Source organism: Lipotes vexillifer, unplaced genomic scaffold, assembly GCF_000442215.2.
Source record: "Lipotes vexillifer unplaced genomic scaffold, Lipotes_vexillifer_v1.1 scaffold168, whole genome shotgun sequence".
Lineage (NCBI taxonomy): Eukaryota > Metazoa > Chordata > Mammalia > Artiodactyla > Lipotidae > Lipotes > Lipotes vexillifer.
In genome coordinates, this window is record NW_006773947.1 from 1,271,834 (window position 1) to 1,290,272 (window position 18,439).

General features: G+C 37.4%; 1 protein-coding gene across 1 annotated transcript in view; it reads right to left on the reverse strand.

Annotated features, from left to right (window-relative positions):
* Positions 1-16,837, reverse strand: part of IMPACT (impact RWD domain protein) — a 24,866-nt gene extending 8,029 nt beyond the window's left edge. The window contains exons 1-8 of the mRNA XM_007448618.1: positions 16,802-16,837; positions 15,593-15,721; positions 14,534-14,586; positions 13,291-13,353; positions 5,985-6,070; positions 1,879-2,001; positions 1,745-1,750; positions 2-28 (exon numbers count right to left, since the gene is read on the reverse strand). Coding sequence (XP_007448680.1) covers positions 2-28; positions 1,745-1,750; positions 1,879-2,001; positions 5,985-6,070; positions 13,291-13,353; positions 14,534-14,586; positions 15,593-15,721; positions 16,802-16,837 — 523 coding nt within the window. The remainder of the gene's footprint in view (position 1; positions 29-1,744; positions 1,751-1,878; positions 2,002-5,984; positions 6,071-13,290; positions 13,354-14,533; positions 14,587-15,592; positions 15,722-16,801) is intronic.
* Between the last annotated feature and the right edge of the window lie 1,602 nt (positions 16,838-18,439).

An 18,439-nucleotide genomic window follows, 5' to 3' on the forward strand; every position in this document is an offset into this window, starting at 1 on the left:
TGATCAATCGGAGGCAATTCTTCTATTTCTATAAATTTAAAGAATTATATTACTTTTATTTTTTAAATTCTTACATTCAAATACTGAAAAATTGGCAATGGTATAGTGGGGGGAGTTGGGAAAGAGATGTAAATTATATGGCAAATCAACTCAAATAACAAATACTGGTTGTCTATTAAAATTATAATTTTAAGTAAAAAGTTTCCTAATATATTGTACATTAAGATAAAACTACTTGACTTATAAATGATTTTCACCTGCTAAGGTCACCCAGTGGTAATGGTAAGTTGGGACTCAAATCCTGGAGTTGTTTCAGTTGTATAAGTTGGTATAACATCTAATTTTTAAGAGTAAAAAGGGGCTCCGAGACCAAAAAGATTGACAGCTGCTAATATGGAGTATTTATTCATTTTACTGCTGATGGACCTCTGGTTGGGAAATCTATGACTTTATTTTGTATAGCTGTAATATAATGTCTTCTGCTAATAAAACTGTTCCTACTTCATAGGACTGAATTAAATGTATCAATAGTACACCAAATTGGTATTCCATCGAGTACTGTGATTTCCAGTTATTCTGCCTTTTAAACAAGCTTAAGAACCATTAATTTTACCCTTAACGTAGATGAGAAACTTACCAACCATCCTAGCTGCTGCAACTGCCTCATTTAGGATGAAAAGTTATTCAGAAAAAATAATTTATTTTTTTTTAATTTCTATTCACTGATCTGTTGAATCGTACCAAGTCAGTTTGCTTTATAAGTGATGAAAACACTTCGAGTAACATGTGTAAAAATATTTCTGGAGCACTTTAAATAACTTGCCAAAAATCACTGCACTGGTTTGTGGCAGGACACGGCGAGAAGCAAAGTTTACGCAGGATGTTCTTCCTTCCCCCAGTAGTGTTCTCTTCTTGAACAGACTGTGACCACTGCACTAGTACACTACTAAGGTCAATAGGAACTGGATGCGATTTATTATGACTATGATTTTCACTCTTTTTCTTTTAATAGTGGATCTTCTTTCCCAAAAGACATCCTATGCCAAATCTGCAGATATGTGTATGAATAAAATGGGAACTACTTAGGGTGAAACAGGAGCAGGTATCCTGGGTGTTCTTCCCCACTCATTCACGGCTTCTTTGTCCCCTTCCACTAATACTGAGACACTATGCAAGAACTTTAAATTTTCATTTACTGTTTAAAAGATACTGTATAATGGCATAGGGAACTCCCTATCTTCAAAGAGAATGAACATTCCCTCTGGTCTATCATGTTTTTGTAAAAGACTTGAGGATATTGACTATATCATTCAAAATTTTAAAATACTAAAATGGAACATACTTTCTGATAGAAATATAGAGCTGATTTATCACATCAACCTATCCATAAGCTTTATCATGGAACAAATTTGCTTAAGCAAAAACTAAAATCCTAAAGGTATTTCACTAGCTTTAGTTCAGTGGTTGTACCTTCAATTATTGTATTTATATTTGTGAGCAAAGACTAAAATTTAACTCTGAGCTATCAGTAGACAGCTAAGGATTTCAAAGTAAAAGTATAAAAGCAGAATGTGAACTGAAAATATTAACACAGCTTTTCTTAGTTTCAATTTCTCTCACCACTAATTCAAAACTCTAGATAAATAGCAAAAAAAAAAGAAAAAAGTAAATTTCTATTTTTTTCCTCACCATTCTGATAAACCTAGCAAACACCAAAATGGCCAGGAGACAGGAAAAAAATAACCCAATTCTCTACAAATTAATAAGAATTTCTTAAATGTGAGTTTACTAAATTTCCATACCATTCCAAATGGTATAGAAATTCCATTCATAATGCTACCATCCCGCTTTCCTCAAAATAAACTAATAACATTATACCTGTTCGATTTTCACTGACATCAAAATCCAGTGCTTTAACTGGATTTTCTGGTTGACATGCTAAAATGAGATCATCTTCACATTCAATATCTTCCTCTTCAGTTTTCTTCTTTACATCTGGGCCTATGTGGATATGAGACATGATGAGTGATCATAAGACAGTAAGAAATTACACTTAAAAAACCATTAGTCTTGGTCTCTAGACACCAGTCTTCAACAGAAGGAACCAGGGCTCCTACAAGAAGTGGTTGACTCCAGGGTTGGGACAAGGAAAATACAAGATAAGCCTGGAATATCTTGTGATTCCAGAGAGTAAAGAAATGTTCAAAAAACAATGGAAGCTTATAAAAAGAACACAGGAGCCTACCTGAGGGCTCTCCTAAAGGCCAAACCTGGAACAATTTGAGCAACAAAATAATGAGAGTATCGAATTTTAACTCACGAAATAAAATAATATGAGTTCATACTAATATAAGTAATCAAATAAATAAATGTGGACGAGACATCCTGTTCTCAGAATAGAATTCCAATTAATCATAGCAAGAAGGAAATGAAAATCACCATATTGTTACAACACCATATTGTTTACAAATACTGTTGATAAGATACACTAATGGATACTAAAATCAGTAGGTTAAAGTTTAAGGAGGAATAGGGTATTAGCATAGCCTCAAAGTATCTCCCCCAAGATACTATCAACTACAAACAGAAAGACAATAACTGAAAATTTTATATGTCAACCTGGCTAGGCCATGGTACACAGATACTTGGTCAAACACTATTCTAGATGTTTCTGTAAAGGTATTTCTTGGATGGAATTCACATTCAAATCAGTTGACTTTGGGTAAAGCAGATTGCCCTCCATAATGCAAGTGAGACTCCAGTTGAGATCGTAAAAGAAAAAGGACTGACCTCCCCAGAGGAGGAGGGATTTCTGCCAACATACAGCCTTCAGACTTGAGTTGCAATATCATTCCTTCCCTAGGTCTCCAGGCTGTCAGCCTACCTTGCAGAGTTTGGACTTGCTAGCATCCATAATCTCATGAGCCAATTCCTTAAAATCAATCAATCTGTCTCTCCACCCCACTCCCTCCCTCCTTCTCCCCCCGCCCAACCATTCCTTCCCTCCTCCTCTCTCTTTATAATACACACACACACACACACACACACACACACACACATCTTATTGGTCTGTTTCTCTGGAGAATGCTTGATTAATATCGTAACTTTACAGTGGCAACATTTGGCAGATACCACCTTAACCAAGGGATCAAGGTAAATATCACCATTAATAAAGCATATTGATATCATTAGCTCCTTGATATAATACACTGTGAAGGATACAATATCACTTCTGTGATATTATTGCCAAAATGCCTAATCTTACTCCATTCATGAGAAAACAATGGACAAATTCAAATTGAGGGACATTCCACAAAATAGTGTCAGGTCATGAAAGGTCAAAAAAGTGAAGGAAAGACTGGGGAACTATTTATAGACTAAAAGGGAGTAAGGAGAAATAACAACTAAATGCAACAAAGAATCCTAGACAGGATTCTAGAACAGCAGAAAGAACATTAGTGGAAAACTTAGTGAAATCTGAATAAGCTCTTTAGTTAATATTATACCAATGTTTGCTTTCTGTTCTTTATAATTATAATATTGTTATGTAAGATGTTACTAGGGAAAGCAGGGTGAGGGATATAACAGAGCTATTTCTACTATTTTTGCAACTTTTCTGTAAGTCTAAAATTAGTCAGAATTTTTTAAAAGTGTAAATAGTATATAATTACTTCAAGATTTAACATTTCTGGGGTTTTCTTGTTGGCGCAGTGGTTAAAAATCCACCTGCCAGGGCTTCCCTGGTGGTGCAGTGGTTGAGAGTCCGTCTGCCAATGCAGGGGACACGGGTTTGTGCCCTGGTCTGGGAGGATCCCACATGCCATGGAGCAGCTGGGCCCGTGAGCCATGGCTGCTGGGCCTGTGCGTCCGGGGCCTGTGCTCCGCAACAGGAGAGGCCTGCGTACCACAAAAAAAAAAAAACAACCAAATTCCCCCTGCCAATGCAGGGGACACAGGTTTGAGCCCTGGTCCGGGAAGATCCCACATGCCATGGAGCAACTAAGCCTGTATGCCACAACTACTGAGCCTGCGCTCTAGAGCCCGCAAGCCACAACTACTGAGCCCTCATGCCTAGAGCCCATGCTCCGCAACAAGAGAAGCCACCGCAATGAGAAGCCCATGCACCACAACAAAGAGTAGCCCCCACTCGCCCCAATTAGAGAAAGCCCATGTGCGGCAACGAAGACCCAATGTGGCCAAAAATAAATAAATAAAATAAATAATTTTTTTTTAAAAATTTCACATTTCTGTAGTAGAAAAAATGAAATAATAAAGAATAAATATATACTGAAGATTAATAGTAAAATAAAAATAAATTACTTGTCAAGTGGGTACCCTGGAGAAGAAAATTCTCATGAGATATCCTGATCACTAGCTTATACACTTATTCATTCTTCAGAATTATTAAACCTTCCATTTTAATATGAAGTCTAGAAAATTTCTAATTAAAAAATTCTAAACAAAATTTTTTCAAATTATAAATCATACAACCTAAATCAATAACTCGAAAATCTTTAGTGTGGCTAAACTAAATTATAGATATAGGTGGGAAAGGGAAAATACCATTTTAAGATCAATAATTTAAAAAATTTCCTAATGGTTCAGTGATTCCAAGCTTTTTGGAGTCCTAAATTTTTGCTTATATTCCATTTTTGCAATTATCCCACACTCCAGAATGGTGGATTGGCAAAACTCAATTTTTGTTTTGAGGTTTCAAAACTCTTCTCAGATGCCCTGAAATGCTGCAAAATCAGAACATGAATCATAAAAAGTCAAGGAAAATACTTCAAAAAAATATTGTCCCATGATCAGAATATCTTCAGACTATTTATCTCTTTGATTTTAATGGAAACAGTAAAAACATTTGCTTCTATAGAGAAACAGTAAAATGCTCTGAAAAAAAAATATATTTCTATCAACTTTAAATCTATACTGATTTTGGTAAGGGAATCCTTAATAATTGGTTCCATGTAAATAACCTTCTAAAAATTAGTAAATAGACTATTGGGTTTAGTTTTTTTTTTTTAATTTCTCTTCTCTCCAAATTGAAAATAATTCTATCAGTGATAATAATAAAACTCTATTTGGAAATAAAATGAGGCTTAGTAATTTTCCTCTCTAAAGGGCTTTTGTAGTAACTGGAACAAAGACTAGCAAAGTAAATAGAAAACATAAGAAATTTCTATGTTGTTGTATATTATGATTCAATAAAACTATAATAATAGAGCAAAATATCAGTTTTCAAATGTCCTGAAATTATATAGTGGTGATGGTTACATAACTTTGGAATAAACTAAAAACCACTGAATTATATACATTTTAAAGAGTGAATAATCATGGTATGTGAATTCTATCTCAATTAAAGAATCAACTTTCAAAGTCAATTTTTATATCTTAAATACTGGTCAGTGTGTTTCCCAAAGTTCTTTTTCTATAAACACTATACTCATTTGAAGCTAATATCTAACTTACATAGTCCAATAATTCATGAAGAATGTTACATGGTTCATATTACCATAACAATAGTCAAAGAAAGCAAAGTTTGTTTTTTTTTTTTTTGCAGTACGCTCTCCCATTGCAGAGCACAGGCTCCGGACGCGCAGGCTCAGCGGCCATGGCTCACGGGCCCAGCCGCTCCACGGCACATGGGATCTTCCCGGACCGCAGCACGAACCCGTGTCCCCTGCATCGGCAGGCGGACTTTCAACCACTGCGCCACCAGGGAAGCCTCAAGAAAGGAAAGATTTTTGACCCAAGTTCTTTAACCATAAAATTCTATTTCTATAAGAGTTTATAGTAATATGAAACCAAGGAGGCTAAAGCTTATAGAAAGAAATAACCATATTTACATGAGTAAAGAACTTTCCAGAGAAACATATTTTATCATATAAAAACATAATACAGCATACGGATCTTCATTAAAAGTTTCAATGAAAATATCTACATGAAAATTTAATTACTGTAAATTAAAAGAGCAAACCTACCTGGTTCTGTCATCTGAGATTTTTGTATTAGGACATCTCTTATTTTCTCCACCCACAGGTAAAGAATACTTTCACCAATATTCTGTCTAAACAAAATTCAGGGGAAAAAAGTGTTATTAAAAATTTCCTTCTCAGTGGCATGGACATATATACACTACCAAATGTAAAACAGATAGCTAGTGGGAAGCAGCTGCATAGCACAGGGAGATCAGCTCAGTGCTTTGTGACCACCTAGAGGGGTGGGATAGGGAGCGTGGGAGGGAGGGAGACGCAAGAGGGAGGGGATATGGGGATATATGTATATGTATAGCTGATTCACTTTGTTATAAAGCAGAAACTAACACACCATTGTAAAGCAATTATACTCCAATAAAAATGTTAAAAAAATTTCCTTCTCAAATTCAAGAAAATATAGACATATTTACAATCTAATAAATTATATGCAATCTAGCCGTGCCTTTTTTGGGGTTGCCGTGCCGTGCAGCTTGTGGGATCTTAGTTACCCGACCAGGGACTGAACCCAGGCCCTTGCAGTGAAAGAGCTAAGTCTTAACCACTGGACCACCAGGGAATTCCCTAACCATGCCTTTTAAAGAGGAATTTATAAAAACATGCAATTTACTAACATTTGTGGATGAGTATTTAATACATGAATATTAAAAATTCCAACTGGCTCCCAAATTAAAATTAACATTGCTCACTTAAAATAAGTAGAAGAGTTGCAACCAAAGAGGGGAAAGAAAATTTCTGAACTTGAACTGGATGAATTAAGATAGATACAAATATGATTTAGTTTCTGTCAGTGAATATAATTGTAGTATTGATGCCCAGTCATTGCTTGCTTTTCTAAACTTTTTGAACAATTTCAAACCACTTTTTATATGTACTTATTTCAACAAATAAGAATACAAAGCATTTGAGAAACTCCCTCAGAAAGCCAATTTACAAGACTTAAAAGACAATCAATGGAAAACTTTATATTCTTATTTTGTTTTGGACAAAATATTCTATTGCCCAAATTGATTCATTTTGGTTCCAAATAGCTGTCTGGCTGCCTCAGATAATTAAATCCATCTCAAAGGCTCACTGAGAAAAAGAACATGTCATAGTTCAAGTCCATAGCATTATGTTAAATGATGGCAACAGCAATAAAATAAAGGCCCAAGTATCTACTCTTAGGAGATGACACTAATTTTAGGTAAGTTTTAATAAGTGTGTTTAAAGAAATCATCATACTACTTCATAACACCTTACCTCCTTCCTCTAACAGTTGCTCTTGAAACCATCAGCTTTTTATCACCACTCATCAGCACCCAAAGGAAAATTTCAAAACAAGCATACAGAAGAAAACAACACTGTTTTCAAATAATTCTGTACCCTCAAACCCTCCCATCTCACCCATAACTCCTGAGTACTAAAACAATCCTCCGTGTTCTTTGGCAACCTGTCTTATTTAGAGAGAGCAAAAGTCAATTTAAAAAACTGAGAATGTTGGTTGAGCTTCTTTTAAACAATTCCTACCCCCATCCTCTCTTCTCAATAAAAGATTTAGAGGTATAGAGACAGAGAAAGGTAAAATGTACTGAGTATATACTAAGCCCAAAGTACATTATATGTATCAACACATTTAATGCTCATAATTGTCTAACAGAGTAGGTTTTATTTCCCCATTGTACAGATGAGAAAGCAGACCTAGAAAGATCAATTAACTTGTCTAAGACAATAAGCAGTAAGAAGTCCAGAGCCAGAAAGTGAATGTAGACTTACTCCAAAGCTCAGGTCGCCCACTGCGTTTTGCTCTCCTATCAAGCAGCTGTGTCCTTAGGCAAGTAAGACACTTGAACTCTGAGTCTCAGTTTCCTCACCTATAAAACAGATTTACAGCATCTTGCCTTACTTTACAAAAGTAGTCTCTTTTCAAGTGGACCTATCTTAATTCACTCAACAGATCTTTAAGGGCCTTGCCTATACACCAAGTACTACATGCAGCCCTGGGGGTATGGTAGTGAATGAGAAAATGGGGTCCCCTCTCTCAATGTTTACAGTTATTATCCTTACAAATGTATGGTTTTATATGTAATTCTCTCCATCCCCTAATCTCATTCTATTTAATTCATCACATCATCATCACCAAAAGTAGTAGCACTAATATCCAGTGTGTATTGAATACCTACTATATAAGACGTAGAAAATGCTTTGTTACTTCACTTAATCCTCATTCATAACCACCCTTTGAGACAGGAAAATCATCCCTCTGTGAATATGTATTCACATTCAGATTTGTTGTTATTGTTGTTAGGGGACTACTGGGGGCAGGGGACAATGGAAAACACCTTGGAAGAATTTTCACAATTAATAGGTAATTTTTCCTAATAATAAAGAAATTAAACCTTAACTCCAAATTTCCTCTCCTCTGGCCCATGGCTTCCTGCAGAACAATATATAACAGCACTCTGCCCATAATCATTTATTAAATGCTTCCTTCTTCCCTAGTATTTAACTAGACTTACTGAAATCCGTTTTAAGGAACTTGTAGTGGATGTGAAACGTTTCCTAAAGAAAATGAAAATTAAATTATTTGTTCCCTTGGATCCCCAAATTTATCACTGATGGTGGTTTGGGTGTTTTTATTGTTGTTGTTATTACTGCTGTATTTGTGTTTTCTCTCATGACAATAGTTTGTTCATATCTTTTTTTTTTTTTTTGATTCAAGTATAGTTGATTGTTCATATCTTTTAACTACAGACTAGGATTTGGTGGTTTTCAAACTTTTGCCTTTGCTGTAATGAAATCTCTCACAGAAACAGACAGAAGCTGTAGTCTTCCCTCCTATGCCCTTCTTCCCCTCACCCAATGGTCCTTGAGGAAGTCAGCTGAATCCTAAAAATTGGTACAAAATCTGAGAACTACTCATTATAGGGTGAGATGCTAAGCTTTTATTTATGAAATTAAGTTATGGTAAAGTAGCTGAATATAAAACGTCTGGAACAAAATTTGTTTCAAACTGAATAAAAGATCAACTTGGATTAAAAACTGATATTTTAGGTGAGATATACTGTGATTAAATACACTTAAATAACTATTATCCAATTCAGAATGATCAAAACAGAAGTCAAGTTACTTGTGACTCTTGTTTTACTTGTGGCTCTAATTTTTTTATCTTTAATTTTCCAATATTTATATTTGTTGACTTAAGGTTAAAGCTATTCACTACAATGTACTACTAAGTTGTGTGACCTTAGACAAATCACTTGATCTGAGTTTCCATCATCTCATTTTCAAAATGACAAAACTGGATGAGATGATTTTTCTAACAAGCACAACAAAATTGAAAGCTGCTATTATATAGTGCTAAAATACATTACATGGATTATGTCACTCAATCCCTACAATGATGATATTCTTTTATCCTCATTTTACAGATGAGAAAGAGGTCACACTATTTCAAAAACTGACTCCAGAAGCCTGACAAAGACAGCCTTAACATCAGCTTGACTAAACTTCAGACAGGCTGAGCTTCCTGTCTCTAGGTCCTGACCTCTCTTCCTTTGCTCCTTTGGAATTATGTACATCTTTTTAGAAGTTCTGTCAGTGTTAGAACCTAGGAGTGTCTTTCTCAAGGACCTGGGAGCCATTCTTTTGAAATGTAGTCATCAAGGAAGACAGTGCCCTATCTCCCAGTCTCTGTTGGCTGGTAGCGGCCTAACTCCTGATGAGCCACAATTTGCAAACACAGATAGCCTAATCACAGAGAAACACACTTGCAAACTCAGGAAGAAACTTAATGTGCTGGACACTCTCACTGATCAACCTCCCCCCAGCATCCCCCAGTACTTTTCTATAGCTCATCCCAGACCTTAAAAACCATACTGCCTTTTGTTTCAGGAAGTTGAGTTCAGACTGAGTTCTGCCTCTCTCCCCTGTTGCAATAGTCTTGAAGAAAGTCTTCCTTGCCTGTTTAATTTGGTCCGGTGCACTTTCCGCTTTGACAAGCCTCACTCTCCAAGTTCCAAACCTAAGACTTCATGATACATAAGAATGTGAAGAGCTGTGGGAAATTAATCATTTCCTTGGATTTAAATTAAATAGTGTTGAAATGGACTATCATAAATTCAAATTAAAAAAAATTTTAATCCTTTTCATTTTCTCTTAACACCAATTAGTATAATGTCCAAAGTATTTTTAAATCTGTTATTTACCTTTTGTTTTATTAAACTATTTTCATATATTCAAAATATCCGTATGTAAAATGTTTAAACAAAAATAAGGTATGATAAGCAAATGAGTCTACATCTACACAATCACCAAATCCTAGTTTATGTTCCTAAGTACTTCTTTAACTGACCGTTCTTATCCCTTGCATTCTTGTTGCCTTCATAAAGGTCTCCACTATCTCCCTTCTAGTTACTGACTACTTTTCCTACAGTGTCCCTCGCTTCAAACTCTTCACAGCCCACCCTCCACACTGCCACACAAATCTCATTACATCACTCCCCTGCCTAAAATGCCTACAGCCTATAAGATAATGCCTAAACTCCTTACCAGCTTACAGGTTCTTTTTTCTTACACCTACCTCAATTTCTATCCCCGGCATGTTGAACTATCTGCTGAACTCTGAAGATGCAAGGTTGCTTCACACCTACATGATTTTGCTCATGCAGTTCCTTCTATCAGAAAATCTCTCCCCCTCTGATCACCTGCCAAACACCACACCCAAAGGTCACCTTCAAAATGGAACCCTCCTTTACAACCTCACCACATGCCCAGAGACCTCTAAAAACAATAGCACTTGGTCCAAACCTCTCAGTAACTGTCACTATATTGTGTTGGTACACAATTAATCTATATTAATTTTTAAATTCCAAACTCCTAACAGAGTGCGAGCATATAGGAGATACTCATAAAATGTTTACTGGAAAGACTTAGTTTTCAGACTTAGTCCCTCCTTACATAAGAAAAAACATAGTTCATCTTATCTAGGCAAAAATAAAATTTAGCATTCAAAATGATGCCAAATAAATATGAAAATCTTGATAATGTTATAATATTTAGAACATAATGAAACTATAAACATTAAGAACTATATCCATACATTTAAAATGTTTAATTTTCAATGACTAATAGTGTTTTTCACTTGTTGCCCACTGCTGGGATTTTATGGGAAAATATGATTAAAAGTTGTCACACAAAACTTTTAAAAACAATGTATATTTCTATTTAGACCACATGTGTGAAAATACTACGGTTGGACTGGGGTTATTTTCAAGTGTTTTTAATAAACAAGACAGTATGAACCATATCCTATCTTTAGAACAAACTCCTTTGTTATTTCTGATCCTCCCTAATTCTCTAGTAGCTCAAGTGAACTACTTAGGGAGAACAGCAAGTTGTGTCCTTATAGGAGGGTATCTCTTAATAAAGGCGGGCACTTTTGGGGCAGAAAAAAGGCAGATGGGAAGCCATTTCAGAGTGCATGACATTGTGCATAGATAGGAGAAAAATCTAATTGATGAATATGATTAACAGGATGGAAGCCAAGTATTGGAAGATTTTTCAAGAAGAGAAAGTGTTCAACACCACCAAAAGAGGTGGTCAAGTAAGATAAGAACTGAAAAATGACTGTAAGATGTATAATTACGACATCATTGGTGAGCAAATTTGCAGTATATTTATCTTATTCTACTTTAGGGGGGAGATAAATTGGTAAATAAGCATAAATAAAAGATTACAGAAAGAAGTTTGTTGGGGGCACAAAAGTTGGAGTGGTCAGTAAGGTCAGGGACAGGTATCAGAAAACATTTCACTGAGAAAACATGTAATATTTATATGCTGAGGATGATGGAATCACTAAATGGGGGCCTCTCCCATTGATATGTCCAGTTCTTGGTTACTTCCAGAGTCAAGTGTAAACCTAGGAACTCAAGGAAGACCACACTTCCTCTAGGAAGGAACAAATAGAATCAATTCCATGAAGACTTAGCATTTTTAAATTAAATATTCTGTGAGGAAAAGAAACATGGTCTAGATCCCATAGATACAAAGGGGGTTCTCTCACTGTGCCAAATGGGGTAGCCACCTACAACATATAAGACGATCCTTACCAGTTCCCAGATTACAGTAAAACTGATGTTCCAGAACATTATTTGTTGTACTAAATTAATGTATCTCATTAAAATTAACCCAAATCACAGAAATATCTTCTCTGGACTACTTCACTAGCCTCCTGATATCCCACATCTATTCTTGCTCCCTTCCAATCAGTTCTCACCCAGAAACAGAATGGTGTTTTCAAAATGAAAATCTTATCATGGCATCACACCACTTAAAACTCTTCTCTGCTTCCCAAAGGTCTTAGGATAAAGACAAAAATCCTCAACATGCCCTACAGGACTCTCCATAATTTCCCCTGCCTACTAGGGGAAATTCAGCCTGTCTGAAGTTTATTACTAGGTCATTTTCCCACCATGTTCCCTTCTCTCCTCCCCTCTCTTTTCCCACTTAATACCACCATTACGTTGTATCTTGACATGTGCCAAACTCATTGACAGAGAGCCTTTGCACATGCTGTGGCCCTTCACTGGAGTTATCTTCACTTAAGTAACTCAGCTCTTCAGTCAAACAAGCCATCCCTGACCTCCTAGACTAGGTCAGGACTTCCTTCAAATTCAAGTAGTACTGTATATTAATATCTTTCTTTTACAGAACTTATCACAGCTGCAGTGTGACATTCATTTTTACAATGTTATGAGTAATATCTCCCCTACCTGCAAATTCTAAATGAAAACAGGGACCATTTCTGTTTTTGCTAATTATGTGTATCCAGGATCTAGTACAATGCCTGCCATATAGCATTTGTTGAATGAATGAGAGTGAAAAATACTGTATATCAATAGACTCTCAGTCTTATGGCCTAATACAAGAATATTACCATTAAAAATATATAGTAGTTTAATGAATAATTATGCTTAGGATTCTGCTGTTACCAGTTTCATTCAACATAGCCTATGAAAATAGCAAAATAAGAGCAGTATCTCTGAATTTACTTTCACAAGCTGGCTAACTGTCTTTATAGCTATTAGTTCTAAATAACAGTGAATATTTTTGTTTCTAAGCAGAATTCGTATCAAATGTATACATAAAATTACATTATACAACCAATCTTTCAAGGATTTTTCAAGTATATTCTTTTTGTTAATGGAAAAGCAGCTTAACAAAAAGTTTAGAAAAGGCCCTAACATATCATGATTCCAATAAAGGCCCACAATAGAGTCACACATAGAATTTTTTTTAATCATCCATCACTTACATATATATTTCCTCAAGGCTATTCGATAAATCTGCACGTTCTTGCCCTTGAAGCCAAGGAGCACTAAGATTAAATACAACAAAATAAAGAAGATTATTCAAAGATTGTGTTTATATCTCAAAGAAAAAATACTGATTAATCACAAACTGGTTTTATTTAACTTTAAAAATTTTTCTATTTTCATCAAAATGTTATGTTGTATAAATCGATACAGTTCCAAAATGCTTTCACTGGCATTATTCATTTATTCCTCCCCCAAAACCATGATGAAGCCAACACCATTATTATTCAATTAAAATATGGCTTAAAAAACAGGGGAGTTCATAGGATATCATAAATCTTCCCTAGTTTACCTAAGCGGCAGAAGAGGTTTCAGAATCTAAATTTCCAGATTCACAGTATTTGCCACACTATCAGGACTCCCCAATTTTTTCTAACTTGGTGTCTCAAAAACAACTCTAATAAATAAGTCAGTTGCCACATGACTGTAAGAAAAATAATCAACTTTTTCTGAAAAGGGCACAGATGTTTACAAGCATTCTATAATACCTTTCATTGTCAATAAAAATGACAAATTACAGAACCATGAGTAATAGCAAATTTTACCGCTATGGTTTTAAAACACTCATACAAAAGACAATCCTACTGGAAGGTAAAAATTTTAGTAATTGAGATTTAATGCAATTCTGCCTGCACAGGTTTATACAGCTTAGTAGGTCAAGCAGGCAAGGTGGATCAAAGGTTACTTGCAATCAACACGTCATGACTCATTAAGACTGCGCTTGGGCTGCTGAGATGGCTCCTCCACAACAAGGGCAGGACAAGCACCACAAGCACCATGGGCAATTCCTGGAAGGCAGGCCGTCTTACACAGAGGCATGTCAAGGAACTGGCGAGGTCAGCAGAACCAGGTTAGGAGCAACTCTATAGGCCAAGGTTTCTAGATTGCTAGGTTGTCTAAAGAGGAAGATTTCCCTCCCTGTCTCTAAAGACAATTCTGTAGCTATTTTACCCCCTATGGATCCTCTGATTCTCTTTTATACTAAGTGGCAAACTTCAAAGTGTTTTTACATAATTTAATTTTTAAGTTTAAATGCTCTACATCAAGTCCAAAAGGTGTTTTTAATTTCTATATACATTTTGATAAGGTAGTCTATATAAACACAATGTACAGTACAGAGAAATAAACTTTGAAAAGTATAATCTTTTTTAAAAAAAATATAAATGTAGAAATATAGCTTACTTCAGTTGATAAATAGGTGGCGCCGTACCTGGGTATTCATTCGGTAGCATCACCTACAAAGCAGTTTAAAAACAAATCTGCTTATACTTCATCATGGCTCAATAATAACAACATTCATAAAGCCAATCATTGGACAGATTTCTAACTTGCCAAACTAAGAAACAAAACCATTGTTTTATTAAATTTCAGGAGGGAATTCCCACCTCATATTTATGCTTCTGCCTTAAATGTTGTTAAGATGATGCCAATCTTTTAAGAAGGAGATCATTATTTGCAGAGAAAGTATAAAAGCAATGAAAATTAGAAAATAAGTGGGGAGGACAAAAACAAAAGGAAAAGAAAAACTGAAATAGGGGCAATATACCCCAACCCCAAATGAAAGAGCGGCATTATAACATGTTCCAGATATTTTTCTTAAGAAATTAAAAAAAAAGAATCCTACCAGACACTATTAAATACATTAAATAGCTAACACTTAATAAAGAACCATGCACGTTTCTTTTCAAATCAGTATTACTATAAAAACAAACACTGACAAAAACTCAATTTGGCATCTTTTATGTTGGAAGTATAGGCAGTCATCAAAGAATAAGCATTAAAATAGAAAGCCATAGCTGATGTTTTCATTTATCCGAACCACAACTGATTCCCAACTAACAAAGAAATGAGTATCTACTCTATGAACCATCTAAATAACTAACCTATTCTTCCTCTTAAATGTTAGTCATCTTCTCAGGTTTAGACTCTCTTCTATTAAACGTACAGGATAGTGAAAGGGAGTGAAACTCAAGTCTGCCAATGGTGCATTAAGAACACTTAAATAAATAAAATAATTGGGAGAGAAAAGATTGAGACCATCTATGAAAGCATTACTTGAGAGTGATCTGAGATTTAATTACCCATTATGTTTAAATCATCAATCGTTAACAAAAGCCAACAACAAAAAGACAATTCAGAACAAGTCACACAAGAATAATCATTAGAGGAATACAACAGCAGTCAATCATACAAGAGTCAACACTGTAACTGGAAAATGGCTGTAGAGAAGGGCAAAAATACCTGCAAGCAAAGGGTCCATTTGGGATCATCTATATCGTCGCTAATTCTAATACAAAATATTTTGGCACAGTCATCAATGACACACCATTCCTCGCCATATATAGCTGCCATTGCTTCAATTTCCTCATTCTGAAAGAGGTTGATGGGGGGAAAAAAAGTCAAAGAATGCACCGACCCTAAAAACCTGAGTTTTCCTTATTGCTTTATAAGGTATTTGTGTTTAACATCACCAGCTTGGATGAAGGATCACTGAATGAACAATACCAAACGTTCTCATTAGCCGGTCACCATGTTCTACTCTCTGGGTACCAGACACGATTGCAATGACTGGCACCAGCCTTGCTACTAAATCACCGTGCTTTTGACCACTACAGAGCCAAAATATACATGCACTTCCATATCCTGCAGTGAGATTTACAAGTGAAAGGATAAACATAACTCCTCTGCTCCACCTTCTCTTTTTAACAGGTAACCCCACGCCCCCACACCCTTGTGGCAGTTACTTATTATATTCGCCCTATATTACTACTGGCTATCTCCTTCGTTGTTTTTGTTTTGAATTTGGGCACGAGGCTGGGCGGTTGTTGGGGTTTTTGGTCATCAAACCCTCGAAACATTTCAGAAATTACTCTTTTGGTTTCGGCTTAAAGAAGAATAAAACCGGACCTAAAAGTAAAAATGGGAAGCAAAGTATACATTCAAGTTTGTATCGTCTCATTTTGTCCTCATAGCGCATTCGGAAAATCTTTAAGAGCGCCCACGTGAGCCACGCGCTGGGAAAAGCTCAACGCCAAGAGGAGGAAGGTTCAGTGACTCCAGGGTCTGTGTTATTATTGCCCGTTTTGCGAAAGCAGAAACGGTTCTTAAGTGACCTGTCCAAGGTGACCCGGCGGGGACAGGGCGGGGAGCAGAACCCGAGTTTCTGCCTCCGGCCGGGAGCTGCTCAATCGCATGCTGATGGTTGACAATGACAGCGCCCGAAGCAGGCCCAGGACGCCGACGCCCGTAAGCGACCGGCCCGAGAGCAATCTGCTGAGATCAAGCGCCGGGGCAATGGGACGCAGCGGAGCGAACGGCGCGGCCTCGGGCGCGGGCGGTGCGGGCGAGACCGGGGGCGGCCCCGGACAGAGGCCCCTCGGCCGAAGAGGCCCGGGACGGTGAGGCGAGGCCGAGCCGAGCCTAAAGGTCGGCTCCCCGCCGGGGCCTCACCTGCCTCTGGTCGCTCCCTGCGTCCCCCTCAGCCATGTGGCCCCGGGAGCGGCCGAGCGCCCACCGCCTGCCCAGGTCCGGAGAGCGGGGGCGGGTCACTGCGACCGTGAGCCGAGCGCGGCCAGCAGCGCTGCCCGCAGCGCGGCCCGACCCGGAACCGCAAGCCAGCCACGCAGCGCGTCTCGCATCTGCTTCCGGGTTGCGGGCCAGGTGGAGCTAGGGGGCTACCGGCGCCGGCTCTACCGGCGCCAGAGTTTCCCATTCTGGCCTCGAAGCCGCATTTCACCTCGTCTTCCGCCGGACCGTGGGGACGTCGTCCCGCCCAAGCGGCGGCAGGAGGGCGTCTGGGCTCTGCTCCTGAAACCCCCCGGGGCTTCTGCTCGCCCACAGCGCAGTCGGTGCCATCGGAACCCCCCGGAGACATTGGGGAGTCAGCTTCACTGCACCGTCCCAGGAAGGGACTCACCGCAGTCCACAGCCCAAGACCCATCTTTGCATTTCAAGGCACGGTGTTTTTGTTTTAAGTGTTTTAAGATATTTTGTCTGATTTGAGCAAGGGTGGGTTTGATTTACCAAAAGCAGGAGAGCAGGAGAGAGCAGAAGGCAATTTTGAAAGCGTGCAGAAAAACTTAACTCACTCTCTGTTGTGTTGCGATAGTTTTCTTTGGTGTCCTTGGACATTTTGTCTGGGAGCATCTTTTGTTCAGGACGCTAGTTTTGCGAGTCAACATGAAGGTCGTTGTTTCACTATCCAAAAAACTTGAATAAGTTTGTGTCATTTCTCCACTGTCCCCAACACGTACATTCCAATACATTGGTTGTGACTTATATCTGTAACTTTATTTGAGATACCTTAATCAAGTCACTTAATGTCTTATTCGAGAGACATTTTTATCACTTCTTGCCTCACTTTCTTCACACACGCACACACACACAAACTCAAAATACTACATCTTTCCTTTCTCCCGTCTTCCTTAATCATGGGCATGTTTTATTTCACCTTTAAAACACTTGCCTGAATCAGGAGAATTCCGTAAATAATTCCACCCAAATTACTTTGAAGAGATCTTAATATAAGCCTTGTGGATTTATTAATTCAACAGACATTAGGTTCTTACTGTGGTAAACTTTGGAAATGCAGATTTAGATGTTGTGCGTTGCCTTTAAGAAGCTAAGGTGTGAGGGAACAAAAGTAAATCAGTATTTAAATGGACTAGAATTATGTCCTGTTAGTATCACAAAGAAGGCCATCTGTTCAACTTTTATTGGGCTTCTTGTTTCAGACAATGTTTGAACCGAGTTATTGAAGAAGAGGTAGAGATTAGATAATTGAAAAAGGAAGGAAATTGTTCCAAATGGAGAAAAAAATATTGGCAGAAAATTTGTGGCCCATTTAAGGAACATCCTGCATTTCACTGCCTCTGACATCACAGCTGTCAACCTCCTCTTGTCACATGGCTTGCATAATCCCTTTGTGATTGTCTCCATAAATCTGCACATGTGCACTCATTTTGGTTCCAAGAGAGGACTTGGAGGACTTTAGCCCTCTGTCATGTCAATAACATCCCCTCCCTCCAATTATTTGGTTTGGACAGTGTATTTTTCATCTTGAATACAAGCAGTTTTAAGCCCCTCTTT